The sequence below is a fragment of the Phaenicophaeus curvirostris genome, chromosome 1, assembly GCF_032191515.1.
Source record: "Phaenicophaeus curvirostris isolate KB17595 chromosome 1, BPBGC_Pcur_1.0, whole genome shotgun sequence".
In the NCBI taxonomy this organism is placed as follows: Eukaryota; Metazoa; Chordata; class Aves; order Cuculiformes; family Cuculidae; genus Phaenicophaeus; species Phaenicophaeus curvirostris.
Window position 1 is genome coordinate 193,616,877 of NC_091392.1, and position 16,849 is coordinate 193,633,725.

General features: G+C 47.6%; 1 protein-coding gene across 7 annotated transcripts in view; it reads right to left on the bottom strand.

Annotated features, from left to right (window-relative positions):
- Nucleotides 1–1,308: 1,308 nt before the first annotated feature.
- FAM168A (family with sequence similarity 168 member A) overlaps nt 1,309–16,849 on the bottom strand; it is a 212,331-nt gene continuing 196,790 nt past the window's right edge. For all 7 annotated transcript variants that reach the window (XM_069883373.1, XM_069883370.1, XM_069883367.1 and 4 more), the window contains 4 exons: nt 11,031–11,173; nt 8,451–8,625; nt 6,760–6,890; nt 1,309–4,662 (listed from right to left, as the gene is read on the bottom strand). In XM_069883373.1, coding sequence (XP_069739474.1) covers nt 6,778–6,890; nt 8,451–8,625; nt 11,031–11,173 — 431 coding nt within the window. In that variant the 3' untranslated portion in view covers nt 1,309–4,662; nt 6,760–6,777. The remainder of the gene's footprint in view (nt 4,663–6,759; nt 6,891–8,450; nt 8,626–11,030; nt 11,174–16,849) is intronic.

Sequence of the window (16,849 nt, forward strand, 5' to 3'; positions counted from 1 at the left end):
GACCAGCATGTGTTTGCTCCATGCTACGGGGACAGGAGGGTTTGGGTGTGATCCTGCACCTCACTGTGCTTCCTGATGGCTGCCAACTCTGTGAATTGCTCCTCACCCACAGCCCTGATCCTGAACTTGTATCACCCCATGAAAAACACAGCTTCTCCAGCTTCATCCCTTGCAGGAAGGTGCAGTGATGCTGCAGGTGGCTCTATTGTAGCATGATTTTCACCTACAAACAGCATGACTGAGTGTCTCCAACCAGGAATTGTTACTATTAAACCATATATTTTGCTATTCCTGCTTTGCAAACATCCCTGTAACAGGTTATTTTACTTGATTACCAGTGAATCTGTAATGCCATGGTGCCATATGCTGGAAAAATCCCTTCTCCAAGCTTTACTTCCTCCCAGTCTCCTTAATAGGCTTTACTTTCCTTTTTCCCTATGAGAATGCTAGGACACAACAGAAAAAATATGTAGAGCCTGATTCTGCTGACAGCCCAGCATGTGTGGCAAAGCAAAGGGAAGACGGGCAGAGGGTCACTGCATTTTGGGGATGATGGATGCTCGGAGGGCCTGAAAAATTGGACAATTTGAAAAAAAAACCAATCCAAAGCCCTGGATTTATGGGTATCCAGTGGCTCTTATTGCTGTTGTCAAGTGGCTGGGTTTTCCTATTGAAAATAAACCCCTCAAATGTGGGGTTTTTTTCTTCCTCTAAGAAAGCAAGACCCTATTTCATGCCCTTCTGCTGGGGACCACATCATCTGAACCCCCTGGGGATGCAGGAGGGGAGGGAGGGGATGGCAAAGCCTGGGGAGTCTCTGGGAAGGACTGTATTCAGCAGGATGCTGGCACCTGGGGGAAAACCTGATACCCTGAAACATCCATCATTAAAAAAACAAACCGCCGAGGCTTTTATATAACACTTCACAGTCATTACAACTTGAAACTGCAAAAAGCTTGACTGGGTTATTATTATTCAGAAAATACAGGAGCAAATCCTCGCCTGGAGGGTTCAGCCGCTTGGAGGCGAGATGGGTACAGGCCTCGAGGGGCTCACTCAAGTTGGGGGCCACCACCACTAGTAACATGGCTTTTCCCCCCACATCTCACGTTACAGCTCATGTTTTAAAGCAAATACTGGCAGGGATGGGTTAATGGTCACAACAGCAGTTTCAGAGTTACTTTCTTTCCTCTTTTGCTGGAATTTTAATCTCTGAGACTTTCCCAGAGGTTTAACCCCTCCTGCTCTTCCCGCTAAAAGCTGGTGTGATCCTTCATCATGGGAATCCCTTTTCTTTAACTAACACCAGCAAAGCTTTGCTGGGAATGAAATATTTGAGAAGCTGATGGCCCCCATCAGTGTGTCCCTCCAAAAAGCCCTTTGAGCTGCAGCCTCCCCAGGATCTTCACTTAAGCCATGACTTGGCCAAGGAATCGGCTTGAGGTCATGGGCTTTTCTTCCATGATTCCCTCTATCTGAAAAACCGCGTCCCTCCACACAGAAGAGAACAAGGCTGCCAGTCACTGCTGGCATGAGCCAAGGGACATCAAGCCCCACATCCCCATCTCCCCACCACTGTGGCCCCATGAATCCACCTTGGGAAGGTCCTACCCTAGCCTGGAGACATGTGGTGGCCCAAGCCTACACCAAATACTGGTTGACAAATGGACTTGGCAAAGCCTCTTGCCCAACAGATGGCAAATAGTTTACCTCTTTGCTGAACTCCTGGAGCTTTCTACCCCACCTTTAGTGCCTGGTTTTTTTTCCTTTCAGGAGAAAGCCTAGTGCCTCCTTCCTAGACATGGGACAAAATTTTAGCAGTCATTCCTAACACGGTTAAGGGTGAAGGGTGCCTAGGCCAGTGGTATGATGGTGTCTACTGGTGGAAGTCTGCTGGGAAAGGTCTTCCTCTGCAGGGCCTGGACTTGATAATGAAACTGGCTGGTCTCTACAAGTCATAGTGCGTTGGCTAAAGCTTACTCTGTCCTACATGTTTCAATGCTGATAGACAACTCCTGACATCAATAGTGAGAGCAAGAAAGGATATTTGAGAGGTCTTCAGTTCCTGTGATCTACTATGTTGTGGGGTTCTTTTGGTCCAGGTGTAACTGTAGCATGCTGCAAACAGTGGAAAGTAGATGTGGTATTGTTATTTCCAAAAGTCCTATTGCTCCTTACATGCTAACCCTTAGATTTGCCAAGCTCAATGGGGCAGCCTTGCATTTATTTACATTTTTTTTTCTTCCCTTTTCCCTTTACATGAATTCAAAGTGCACCCAAAGTACTACATGGGACAAATCCACCTTCCCCACCACACAGCACTGATGTTCAGTCTTCACCCACTTTGTTTCCACTGAGGTTGTGAAGGTTAACCAGAGCTTTGCTAGATTTCTTTTAATAACAGCAGAACCAGCCAAATGAATTCTATACAGAAGCACCAACACCAGCACTGAACCTGACAAACCACTTGAGACCAATCAGCAGTAGGAAAAGTCCTCTTGGGTGTCTAAGCTTTTTTCCCTCATCTGGACCATGCTCATGGGAAGGTAGAATAGAAGCAGAAGCCAGGGTGGGAGACATCACCAAGAGAAAGGAGGTCTCAGCCAGATGCCCACAACCTGTCACCTTACTCTTCTGAAAGACCCTCCAGTTTGACCTCTACACTACCATGTCTTGGTCAGGGTGACCCTCCAGAGATGTTTCTCACTGCCCTCACTTCCATCTGGGTGGTCCAGGCATGACCAAAGCAGAGCAACCAACAAGGACACAGGGGCACTGACTCAACACCCTGCATGTGCTGGAAACCCACACCAAGCAGTTCCAGGAGGGACGCCCACCCACACATCTACAATCCTGACCCCCTTAAAGGCTCTAGATCTGGCCCACTATGACAATCTCGGAGCCCAGGAGACGTAAGGATGCCAACATCTCCATGTGAATGCAACTTTTTTGGCACGCTTGAGGGAAAAATCAAAACCCAACAATGTTTTTTCTCTTAGGAAAAAAAGAAAAGAACCTTGTTTCTGAGCTGTGTTTAGGGATAAGGTTTTTAAAATAACTCAAACCGGCTGCAAGCGTTGTCTGCAAATACGAACACTCCCTGCTGCCCTCAAGACAACTTATTGCTCTACTTGGACACCCTGAGGTAGGATGTCACTGGCTGCATCATCTTCCCATCCTCACACCCTTGGGTAAGCTGAAGTCCCCAGAAACGACCACGATGCCCACGGCTTCTGCAAGCCCACTGACTGCCAGCCTAGTCCACATCAACTGTGGATAACCTTCCTTGCTCTCACCTTTTTTCAGGTACCTTCCACGAGGAAGGCAACATGTTTATTGCTATTGTTTCCTCTCCCCTCCACTTCTCCCTGCTCACCAAGCAGAGCAGCTGGACATCACCCTCCTCCAGCTTTTCTCTGTGGTTCCAGGACTTGTGCCTGGATGAACATTTCTCCTGAACGTCTCCAAATCCAGCTATAACCCAAAGAATGAGGGTCCACATCAATCATCATGGTTTGGTCTCAGTCTCAGCCCTGTCAATAGTGTGGGTGCAAGGTGAAGCCACCTGTCTTTTTCCTTCACCCTGTTTCAGACACTCTTCTCCATTGACCAGCCACACTCTTTTCCCATATCACCAGACTCTGGAGAAGCTCTTCAGATTAACCCCTGGACCTGAAGAAGTTCTTCAGACTATTCCTTGGACTGGTGAACCTCTTCAGACCAATCCTTGGACATCCTGCTTCCTTCAACAGCAGCCCAGAATATCTCTGCCTGCAAATGGTAGCCATGCAAGGAAGTAGCTGCCTTCCCCCTTGCACAGCCCCAGGACGTGGCTGATGGGGAGCATCTCATTTTCCCAAGAGATGTAAGATGCTAGCAGGGCATGCATCTCTCTGCTGCTCTCTTCCCATCATGCATGATCCATTTGCCCAGTTGGAAAAAGCAGACCAAAGAACCAACGGTGACCAGTCCTCCTACTTCCTAAGACAAGTGTGTTACGTCACTAATTATATTTATATTCTCTTACTCCTACAAAAGAAGGGATGAGTTCAGAATGTCACTGCAGATAATGCATTTATAATCTATCACAACAGCTATCTGGAAGACACCAATTTTCTTGTAATATGTTATGGAAGATTAAATAATTTATATTATTCAACTAAAAATACCCAAACCAAACTGGAATAAGCCTGCCTACCAGCGCTGTGCTTTTCACATAGTACCCTGAACATCAACCACTCTTACTAGCCAAAGAAAATCTAGGCTTTCGTCAACAACAACGACAACAGAAGAATAACAAAAAGAACCCAAACGAACAAGAAGTGGGGGATCTTTGCACCACTCAGCTGGGCAATGCTGGAAAAGTGAATATTCTGAGCTTTCAAATGATAGGACCAAAGAGAGAACTTTACTATTGCTCAGTGTCAGTATGTGTGTTACACAATTTATGTGGATTGGGGAGGAGGAAAGGGGAGAGGAAAAAAAAAAAGAGGCAGAAGATTAGAAAAAGCAGCTTTTACAAAAACCACTAAAGAATGCATAAAGTGACCCTTGCACTTTTTTTTGTTCTTTTGTTCTTGCAAACAGACGAGGTGCTGCAGTACAGCGGCCACAGCACCGATGTAAGACTTGTGTAGTTGCATACAATGTTTGACTCCGGATCTGGAAGAAAGCAAACACATTAAAAACAAGGAATTAGAAAAAGCAGTGCGGTCGACATACCTGAGGGATGGGAGGCTGTTCAGGGGAATCTGGACAAGCTCAAGTAGTGGTTCCAGGTGATTTTTATGAGGTTCAGCAAGGCCAAGTGCAAGGTCCTGAACTTGGGTCAAAGCAACCCCCAGTATCAAAACAGATTGGGGGGAAAAAAGAGATTGAGAGCAGCCCTACTGAGGGCTTGGGGGTACTGGTGGATGAAAAGCTGGACGGGACCCAACAATGTGCCCCTGCAGCCCAAAAAGCCAGGTGTATCCTGGGCTGCATTAAAAGCAGTGTGACCAGCAGGTCGAGGGAGGTGATTCTGCCCTTCTGCTCTGCTCTGGTGGGACCCCAACTGGGAGTACTGCATCCAGCTCTGGAGTCCTCAGCACAGGAAAGACATGGACCTGCTGGAGCAGGTCCAGAGGAGGCCACAAAAATGGTCAGAGGGTTGGAACATGTCTCCTAAGAGGAAAGGCTGAGAGAGTTGGGGTTGTTCATCCTGGAGAAGAGAAGTCTTTGGGGAGACCTTTTTGAGGTCTGTCAGTACTTAAAGGGGACCGGGTCAGAAATATGGGAACAGACCTTTTAGCAAGGCCTGATGTGTTAGGACAAGGGGTAATGGTTTTCAGCTAAAAGAGGGGAGATTAAGACTAGATGTAAGGAAGCCATTTTTTACAATGAAGGTGGTGAGACACTGTCACAGGTTTCCCAGAGAAGTTGTGGATGTTCCATCCCTGGAAACATTCACGGTCAGGCTGGACAAGGGTCTGAGCAACCTGACTGAGTTGAAGATGACCCTGCTCATGGCATGGGGGTTGGACTAGATGACTAAAGGTCCCTTCCAACCCAAACCATTCTGTGCTGCTAACATTCTGTGATCAGACAAGGGTGTTCTCCTCTTCTCTGCACCCGTGCACTGCATGTGCAGCACATACAGCTGATGCATCTGAGATGTAACCACTCCTTGCACTGCTATACAGGCAATTTCTTGGGTACAGAGCTGAGAAAGCAGCAGCTCACCAGCAGTATCCAATGCACAGGATTAAAAATATACAGATGGGATGCTCTCTGCTAATTGCAGAACAATTTGTCACGGGCAGGATTAGCCCAGCGCAATATATGCAGCAAGGAGAGATTTCAGATGACCCCCTGGGCTGGATGAGATCTACGCTGCCTCCCAGTGCAGCATCATGTGTTCCTGTCAGCTGCGTAGCCTGTTAATTGGGCGTGATGGACCAAGGGCTCCAGCAACACACAGATGTTTTTTAAACAAGCAGCTAGGATTTCTGGGATCCTGAGCATGACAAGAACCTGCAGCTGGTCGCATGCAGCTGCACATAACCCTGGTGCTAACAAACAGGATGGTCTCTCAGCATGTTTTATCAGGGAAAAGAACCCCATATTCAAGTGATATGAAAGACGCAGAAGGAGTCTTTATTAGGGAGTGCAGCGATAGGACATGGGGTAATGTTTTTAAACTGAAAGAGCATAAATTTACATTAGATATTAGAAAGAAATTATTTCCTGTGAGTGTGGTGAGGCACTGGCACAGGTTGCCCAGAGAGGTCATGGCTGCCCTATCCCTGGAGGTGTCCAAGGCCAGGCTGGATGGGGCAATGAGCACCCTGAGCTAGCGGGAGGTGTTCCTGCTCATGGCAGGGATGGAACTGGATGATCTTTAAGGTCCCTTTCAACCCAAACCATTCTGTGACTATCAAAGAACATGATGCATCCGAAACCTTAAAAATGAAAACTTCCACCCTCGTGGTGCCTGACTACACTCAGAGTGGCTTGATGTCACTGAGGTCACAGGTAAAGTCTTGCATTCACCAAGCAGTAGGATCTAAGGTCAAGGTACACTGTGCGTCCCTAATACCCTCTGAAGCCCAGGACAGCATCCTGTGCAGCTACCCCTGCTGGGGAGCAGCGCTAAATGGCTCTTCTGGAGTCAAGGCATTGCCCAGACAAAGGGATTCAGCAGCTTTGCAGGAAGAAGAGAAGCAATGACACTGTTTGGGGCTAATTAATCAACAAGGGCAGAGCAAAGGCAGCACTTACATGAATTGGCCAGTGGGTTTACCAGTGTGGAGGTACGTAGCTGTAGGTGGGGGTTCCTTGAGCCCTGTACGTTGGCACGGAAACTGGATGTGCTCCGATGGCGGTGTGTTGGGGGGTGGTCAACAAGGTTCCTGCAATGGCATGGAGAGACCTTAGCAAGGAGGAGAGCATTAGAGGGGCAGGCACAGCATCAGTTGTCTTTTTTTAATTCTTCAGTTCTCCCAAATATTTTTCTGTTGATGAGATCTGAATTGAAGGTGTTTGATTTATGCGGTTCCATGAACAGAGTAAACCCACCTGAAGCTCCAGCATATTTTTCCATATTACTTTCTTCCATTAACTCATCTTTTTCCAATTTTTCTTGTCCATAAAGAACTAGCCACTAATCTGGTGACACCTTCCACCTGCTGAAGGCCCTGGGCTGAACTGCAACAGTAGAACACTGCAGCAACCTGAAACATCTAAGGACCAAACACGAAGGGATAACGGTTGCACATGGAGATGAGAAAAAACCCAGACCTTCTGAAGAAAATTAAGATGAGCTTTGCCACTTATCTCCCAAGGGCAGCGGAGCTCTTTTGCTTCATTTACGCCCGCAGAGCTGAGAATGTTGGGATACAGCAGGAGTGATTCTCTCCGAGCCATGAAGCAGAGGGACTGTGCCACGCAGCCTCTTTTCTTTAGCCTGCAGCTGATATGCTGGGGCATTTTAGGTGACAATTTGCATGTTGCCTTCAGCAGACATGAGGAGGGACAATATGGCCCCAAACCACTCTGTTCTAGGTGTAACTGAGTGCTCAAACCAGCTTCTCTGTTTCTGGGTATCTCTCTACAAATGCTATTAATGAAATTGTAAGACATGCCACGTGCATTAATTACATCTATCCACTTCTCAGTATAAGCAACAGTAAATCTCTCAGAATGGTTCTTGTCATACCCAGGCTGCAATATCTCTGCTTGCAACAGGGATCGTGTCCTGTAACAGAGTCCTGTTTCAAAGCTAATGCAGATGCAAAAAGATGAATGATGCATTTCTTGGCACAATTCAATACACAATCCTAAGAATTGTTAATGAGAGAAATACAGGCTTTGGGAAAAACAAAACCAGCAAACAATCTTACCTAATGTTCTATCAATTAACTGTAGTTTGAAGCAATTCAGCACATAAAATGGAGAGGATTTGGGATACATTAACCAAGATTAATGTTCATTTCATCAAATGAAAGTAAGGCCATAAGTATTCTAAAAAAAAAAAAGGGAACTGGAGGACAGAAATACAACCGTATTTGGAGAAGGACAAATCTGGTTATTCCTCTACTTATTGGCAGACAGAGGAAAGTATAATATATTTAAGGATGCAGGAGTGCATGCCTCTACAACGAGCCAAACAGAAGCTCTCCTCTGCTAACTCTGCAGAGTTCTAACTCTGCTAAAACTGAGTTAGTTCAGCATTGGGAGCAAATTAATTGATTTTTGCCTGCAGAGGAGGGTGCAGTAACTAGCAAGCAAAACTAGCACATGAAGCTGCCAGGTGTTCCTGCAGCCACTTGCCACATACATCCTGCAAGGATGTCAGCATGTCAGACGCAAAGAGTTTTTGTCCAGGACAAGCCTCCTGCACAGGTTGTTTGGATATCACCCACCTGAGAGATGAACTATGGCTCAGAACATGGGAAGATTTTTTTTCTTACCTGCTGACATTGCCATGGTGGTCCCAGCAACCATCCCCATGGCCACACCGTTGGTCCTGGGCGCAGCGACCGGGGCCGGATAGATGGCCGATGGGATGCTGTTGGGCTGGACCACGGTGGTGTGATGGATAACGTGAGGCTGTGCCGCATACACTGGCTGGGTATAATAAGCTCCCTGTTTGAGAAGGGGAAAAAACCATCATCACCTTTGTCATTCTATTAAAAGCACAAGCCAAAGCAGTGACTTGAAGCCTAGTATTTAACTGGGAGGCAATCACCAGCTCTGTGTGCAGTTGGGTGTCAGCCTGATTACGCAGACCACGCTGTTATCAAGGATTTAGATCAGCTGCGGCTGTAGATCCAGCTATGGAGTGAGCAGTGATGCCCTCAGGGCCAGTCCTGCTGGCTGTGGCAGCAGAGCCCCACATCTATCCCAGTACCAGATGGGACATAGAAGGCTTCCAAACCCATGAGCCTGGAGTGGCTCCGCTGTGATCATCCTTCACTTCCAGACTCCAAGCCTTCAGGTCCTCCAGATGTGTTGCAGAAGCAATATTAAGACAAGGAGGCATCATGCATAGCTGCTGGTGCAAAGAGCTGCCCATGGGACATCGTTCAAGCACTGCCAAGGGGCTGATCCTTCCCAGAGCGTGCTCCTGTGCCTGGAGACCTGCATAAGTGAGGATGAAGCTGACCCCACGGATGTAGGGGATGATCCCCAGGATGGAAGAAGGCAATAGGACAACAGGACTAGGAGGAGGATCAGCATCATCAATCAGAGAGTCAGCTCGTCAGGAACAAACAGTGCTGCCTTTTTTGATGGGATGAAAATGGGGCCTGGACCCAAAGGACTGGCTGGTGATGTACAAAATGAACAAGAAATGGAAGAAAAGGAGAAGCCACGGCTCTTGGCTGATTCCAGGGTGCTTTTTTGTGTCTCGGAAGTGTGTCAAACTCTCAGGTTTCCGACAAGAGACATAGAGGCTCTGAAATCCAGGCTGCCAAGACCCACAGGGTTTTGAAACAAGGAAGAAAAGATGGGTGGGAATAAAAGAAATGAGCCTGCAGAAAAAGCTCCATATCCAGAATTATGAAGGGCTTGAAATATGAGTGGCACAAAGGAGAGAACTGGTATTCCCGGGATAGGCAGAGATACCACTAGTACCTGCAAACCAGGATGGCTGGAAAGATCAGAGGGTTTAAAACAACGAAGGGAGATTTTATCATGCGATAGTGAAAGCCATTAGAGAATCTCTGAAAGTATGGATTAAAGGGATAAGGAGATGCAGGTGAACTATTAAATTACTTTCTTTCAGGAGCTACAAAGGTTGATATGACAAATTGCAGATGGTGAAAGGCATTTCCTTGGGAAATGAGAAGACAGTCCTAGGATAAACTAAGCCTATGAAGAAAAGATGACTGAGAAATCAGCTGTGGAGAAGGAATATCCCAAGCAGTAAGTACTGCAAGCAAAATGTGCTGAAAGGATCTACCAGAGCTTCTCCTTCTTGTCATCATTCCCTTTCAGGCTGGTAAAACTCTATTTGCTGATTCCTGGGAAGTCAAGATGAGGAAACAGCATCTGCAAGCCCTGCTCCATCCAGGCTTGCTGGTGGGCACTGCTAGCGGATGCCAACCTTCTCTGGTGACCAGAATCTAGAGAGAAACCAGCAAGCAGGGATGAGTTTGGTCCCTAGGGGTTGATGAAACACTTGGTTAACAGAAGAAGTGATGACAGTGGACAAAATCAGGAAGAGGAGATACTTCAGCCTCAGCAGAGCATGGAGAAACCACTCGACGAGGTTGTAGCTGTTGGGAAAGCTGGTTATTTGACATTAAAGAGGAGGGGAAAAGCAAGGGAAACCATAGAGCCAGACTGCTCTGAGGAGCTCATGATCTTCAGTGGGAGGGGGCATCAAAGTAATTTGCAGAGGACATCTGCCCTAAATTGCATCCCTGCAGAGGATCTTGGCCCCAGCACATAGCTGCAGGCAGTGGCAATGCAGGAGCAGAAAAGATGGTACTGGAAATCCATCCAGGTGCTTGGGGAGGAGCCACTCCATGAGGATACGAATCTAGGTTGTGCTTGAAGTCGCTTGTACTGGTGAAGGTGACACATCGGCTTTTCCACAGGAGACAGCAGAACGGTGATGTAAGTCAAGTGAGATGCAAGTGGGTCTTGTGGTGACTCAGACTTATTCGTGGCCCTGGGGAAGAGCAGTATTGAGAGCTGGGGAGGGTCCAGGGATCATCCTGGAGCCAGCGGACCCCAGCAGTCAGGTATGTCATTTTGGAGGAAGGGATCTGATTCATGACCCAGAAAAGTCACAGGGATGCCACTGTGCTGACTCCACTGCACACCAACCATCACACAAGACCACTTCTCATCTAGAGGATCCAACAGAGGAATACACTACACTGCCCTAGAGACCCCCAAGCCCACTGCAAGCATCTCCAACCCACCAGCAGACGGATGCTCAGCCCTGACAGCTAAGGATAAAGCCCTGCAGGAACCTCAGGCTCATCTGCGTGCTTCTCGGTGAGATGGTGAGCTGCTGTGGTGGCTGATGAGGCACCTACCTGGGTGTACAGGTTCTGCTGTGGATAGGCACTTCTGATGGGGTACATAGCGGTTTGGTACGGATTCGGAGACGGCGAGTAAGGAGGAGGTGCGTTGTTACTCTGGGTCGGTGGGACCTTGTAGGGAGTCCCCGCAGTGTACCCTGGCAAAGACAAGAGTAGTCCAAGTTAGGGTGAGGATTTATAGATGTAGAGAGAGTTGGTTCACTCAGCACATGAGCAACCCAAGCTGCCATTCACAATGCACCAGCTACTCGCTGGACATCACTCAGCATGGAGGAGACACACTGAGATCCACCAGCATCTACTGGCATCTCATGAAGCTGACGGAGCCAAGACTGAGTCCAGCATCCAGTCCCTGGCTAATTAATCACAGCAACTGGGGCTGCATCTTCCACCCAGACGGCAGCTCTTGCCACACTGCCTTCACCAGGCCAAAGAGCTAATGTGATCCCAGTGGTCAAGGGGTGACTTGATGAGACACAACCAGCTGATAGATCACCTAAGACAGCAGTATCCCCACACCTACTTACCCATCTCTGTACAAGTACTTGTTAAAAATGAAGTTTTCCCTTCTTTTCTCCATAGATTTTTTGTCTTTTCGCCTCTTTTTGCTTGGGACGTGATAGGCAAAACCAGAATTTAATTGCTGGGGGATCTAATTCCATGGGACAGTATTGCTGTCCACTGCCTATGTCCACAAGCAATGACCAGAAAAGCAGCAACACTGATGGTCCAAACCTTCATATTAAGAGGTGAAAATGATGCATGTCTTTATGTATTTCATCAAGGTGGATAGGGCCAAGCAGTTTTGTCTCCTGCAAAGGAGGGCTGTGACCATCAGCCCACCTTTCAGATGGGAGAGGCAACCCCACATAATGCTCAAGCACCTTTGCACCTGTCCCACTCACTGCAGATTTACACTTTATCGACGGTCTAAAGAAACTTTAACTTATCTTGCAGGATTTAGGAGATGTTGAGTATATGGGGAACAAACTAAAATGAAGGATCCCTTCAAAAACATGGAAATGTGTCCCAAAAAATACATCTAACCTAACAAAGGACTAACCTAAAGGATAAGGTATTATCAGCTGACCTGCTGGCTGCAGGTGTCACCTTGGGGTTTTGCTGGTTTTATTAGGTTCTGAGTTCTCTGGTGCTCATAAAACAATTTTCCTTTCAGAAAGACCCAGGAGTAACCCTCTGCTTCCTTTCAAGACAGCCCAGACTGCACCAAGTGTGCTATGAAGGCATCAAGGTGTTGGTAACAGCTCAATGCATGGTTAAAAAAAAACATGGAAATGGTAAAAAATCTGCTCACGCAGGCATGGAAAAGCACGTGGGCTGGGATGGTGGTGAGAAATGGTAGCCAGCTCTTGCAGGAGGGCTGGGAAAAATCACCCTTAGAGCAAACAGAAAGCAAAATTCTTCACAGAAAGGGTCATTGGGCACTGGAACAGGCTGCCCAGGGAGGTGGTTGATTCACCTTCCCTGGAGGTGTTTAAGGCATGGGTGAATGAGGTGCTAAGGGGCATGGTTTAGTGTTTGATAGGAATGGTTGGACTCGATGATCTGGTGGGTCTCTTCCAACCTGGTTATTCTATGATTCTATGAAACAGGCCCCAAAGACTGTGTAGGATAGAGAGGAGAAGTCAAGGCTCAGCCCAGCAATAAGACAACTAACACTCGAATGAACTGATTTACTCAACCAGTGTTCAGAGCAGCAATTAATGAAGGTCAAGAATTCAAGTTTGCTAATATCCCATATTATCCATCCAGCACTGAAACAGTGGGAAGATAACAACGAGCTTTCTAGGAACTCCCAAACAACATCTCACCGCCTCCTGATTACTGCAGACTGAAAAAAAACCCCCAAATGTGTTAATCAAACAGCAGAATATCTGCAACCCTTTTTCTGACTCACATTAACAGGACAGCAACTATCTTTAAATGAGAGATGGAAGCAGTGTGAGGAAACCAGCCGTATTCACCATAACAGGAGAAGTAGAGACTCTGTCATGACATACTCCGGGAACCCAACAATGTAACCAACAACCTCCTGTTTTTCAATCTTATGGGGTTTTTTTTTCTATTCTGAACTTATTTTTTTCAAATAAACACCTTGGAAGCTGCCGGTTCTTGCTATCACGCTTTGTTTCCAATAGGTGTCTGGAGATGTTGACCAGCTCAAGCCTGTGTGGTTTCACCAACTTGAACGCTAACACTTGCTGTGGTATCCCAGCTGCTGAAACATGCACAATTTAGCTATGATGTTCAAAAAGGTATTAAACATAAAAGTCCAAGCAGATGTAATATTCCATGTTTAAAAACTGGGGGAAACCAGAACAATTTGTGGGTAAAAAGCGATGCATAATCAGGTTTTAGTAATAAAAGATGATGGAGGCTCCTCTCGGAAAAGCATGACATGACTGACAGCTAATTTTAAAGCTAATTATGACTATCTTAACACCTTATTAGGATTAGGAGGTTGGCATGGCCCATGCTTCTGCTGCTTTGCAGTTCAGCAGCAGGCTGGAATCTTAAAACCAATAGCAAGCCTTTAAGCTCCAGTGCCTATTAAAATTGCTGCTTAAATCCCTTTTGCCACTCTAGAAATCTCAACCTTATTGATCCTGCAACACAGAAGTGCCCTGAATTGCACAGATAGATACATTTTTCTACGATAGCAAAAGGCTGGGGTTAGGGAACCTCTGTGATGAATTTTGTATCACCATCTACTCCTGTTTCCAAGCACAATTCCTTAGATGGATAAGGAATTGGCTGGTTGGCCATATCCAGAGTTACAGTCAACAGTTTAACGGCCAAGTGGAAACAAGTCCCTTAAGGGCCAACCCTGGGAGCAATGCTGTGTAGTACCTTCATTAGTGATGTAGATGGTGGGATTTAGTGCATCCTCAGCAGGTTTGCGGATGACACCAAGCTGAGTGGTACAGCTGACATACCTGAAGGACAGGACACTATCCAGAGGGACCTGGACAGGCTTGAGGAGTGGGCTCAGGTGAACTTTATGAGGTTCAACAAGGCCAACTGCAAGTCCTGAACCTTGGTCAAGGGAAGCCCCAGTATCCAAATAGACTGGGGAATGAAGAGATTGTCAGCAATCCTGCCAAGAAGGACTTGTAGGTACTGGTGGATGAAAACCTGGATAGGAGCCATGAATGTGCATTTGCAGCCCAGAAAGCCAACCATGTCCTGGACTGCATTAAAAGCTGCACGGCCAGCAGGTTGAGGAAGGTGACTCTGACTTTCTACTCCACTCTACTGAGATCTCACCTGGGGTACTGTGTTCAGCTCTGGAGTCCCCAGCATGTAAAAGAGATGAACCTGTTGGAGTGGGTACAGAGGAAGCCACAAAATTGATTTGAGGGCTGGAACACCTGTCCTGTGAAGAAAGGCTGAGAGAGTTGGGGTTCTTCAGCCTGGAGAAGGCTTCTGGCAGTGGTTTTAAACTGAAAGAAGTTAGATTTAGACTGGACATTAGCAAGGTAAGTTTTATGATGAGGGTGTGATACACTGTCACAGGTTGCCCCAAGAAGTTGTAGATGTCCCATCATTATTAGTATTGAAGGTCAGGTTGGACAGGGTTTTGGGCTAGACAATCTTTCAAAGTCCTTTCCAACTCAAATTATTCTGGGATTCCATGATTCTGTGACTGTATAAAAAATGGACTTGCATTTTTTTTTTAGTAAATTCAAGCTGTGTTGAAGGAGGCTGCACTCATACTCCTACCCCTGGGAACAGAAGACAGATCCTCTGAGGAGGACACAGGACAGAGCTTGGGGGTCACACCATGGTGGATTGCAGGCAGGAGCAAGCAGCTGCAAGCAGCTCCAGAAAGTCCTATGTGGCTGCACAGCTCAGTTGAGTCTAACTTGTCTGGTCCTTCCTCTGCCACCATCGTCCAATCTGGCTTATCCTCTTCCAGCCTTTCACATGGTTTTACTACCCAGACACCTTCCCTGTACTCAGGGGGCTGGAGTAACAGTTTTAGCATGGTGAACATGGGGACATCCCTGGGGAAGGTGCCGTGGTGCAGACACCAGCATGGGCAGCTGCCTGGCAGTCTTGGATGGCCTCTGCTCAAGTCCTTCTCAGCACATTGTCACTACCACTGCTATCCTCACCAGCCAGACAAAAAGCAAAGAGGATGCTCTGGGCAGAAATGACCATTTGGTTGAATAGAGAGATCTTGAGGGATATCAAGAAGAAAAGAAATGTTTATGGCCTCTGGAAGAAGGGACAGGCCTCTTGGGTGGACTACAGGAGGGAAGTGAGATTGTGTAGGGAAAAAATCAGAAGGGCTAAGGCTCAGCTAGAAATTGGATTGGCCAAGTCAGTGAAAGATAACAAAAAATCTTTCTACAAATCTATTCTACAAATATATAAATAATAAAAGGCGGACTAGGGAGACCATACAGTCCCTATTGGACTCAGAAGGGACAACAGTAACAGGGGATGAGGAAAAGGCTGAGGTACTTAATGCCTTCTTTGCCTCAGTCTTTAGTCGTAAGGAGGGTCGTTCCGTCTGTGTACAAACCCAGGAGCTAGAGGAGCATAATGAGGCTCCCATGATCCAAGAGGAGGTGGTCAGAGCCTTGCTAGCCTGACTGGACAGTCACAAGTCTATGGGGCCGGACGGGATTCACCCTAGGGTACTGAAGGAGCTGGCGGATGTGCTGGCCAAACCCCTTTCCATCATCTTCCAACAGTCCTGGAAGACTGGGGAAGTCCCACTGGACTGGAGGCTGGCTGATGTTGTGCCCATCTACAAAAAGGGCCGCAGGGAGGACCCAGGAAACTACAGGCCTGTCAGTCTGACCTCAGTGCCAGGGAAAGTCATGGAACAGGTGATCTTGAGTGCTATCATGAAGCACATGCAAGAGAACCGGGTGATCAGGCCCAGTCAACATGGGTTCACAAAAGGCAGGTCTTGCCAAACTAACCTGATCGCCTTCTATGACAAAGTGACCCGGCTACTGGATGAGGGAAAGGCTGTGGATGTGGTCTTCCTGGACTTCAGCAAAGCCTTTGACACAGTTTCTCACAGCGTTCTGCTTGAGAAACTGTCAGCCTCTGGCCTGGACAGGCGCACACTCTCCTGGGTGGAAAACTGGTTGGATGGCCGGGCCCAGAGAGTGGTGGGAAATGGCGTGAAATCCAGCTGGAGGCCAGTGACAAGTGGGGTTCCCCAGGGCTCAGTGCTGGGTCCAGCCCTGTTCAATGTCTTCATCAATGATCTGGATGAGGGCATCGAGTGCACCCTTAGCAAGTTTGCGGACGACACTAAGCTGGGTGGAAGTGTCGATCTGCTGGAGGGTCGGGAGGCTCTGCAAAGGGATCTGAACAGGCTGGACCGCTGGGCTGAGTCCAATGGCATGAGGTTTAACAAGGCCAAATGCCGGGTCCTGCACTTGGGGCACAACAACCCTATGCAGTGCTACAGACTGGGAGAAGTCTGTCTAGAAAGCTGCCTGGAGGAGAGGGACCTGGGGGTGTTGGTTGACAGCCGACTGAATATGAGCCAGCAGTGTGCCCAGGTGGCCAAGAAGGCCAATGGCATCTTGGCTTGTATCAGAAACGGCGTGACCAGCAGGTCCAGGGAGGTTATCCTCCCTCTGTACTCGGCACTGGTGAGACCGCTCCTCGAATCCTGTGTTCAGTTCTGGGCCCCTCACCACAAGAAGGATGTTGAGGCTCTGGAGAGAGTCCAGAGAAGAGCAACAAAGCTGGTGAAAGGGCTGGAGAACAGGCCTTATGAGGAGCGGCTGAGAGAGCTGGGGTTGTTTAGCCTGGAGAAG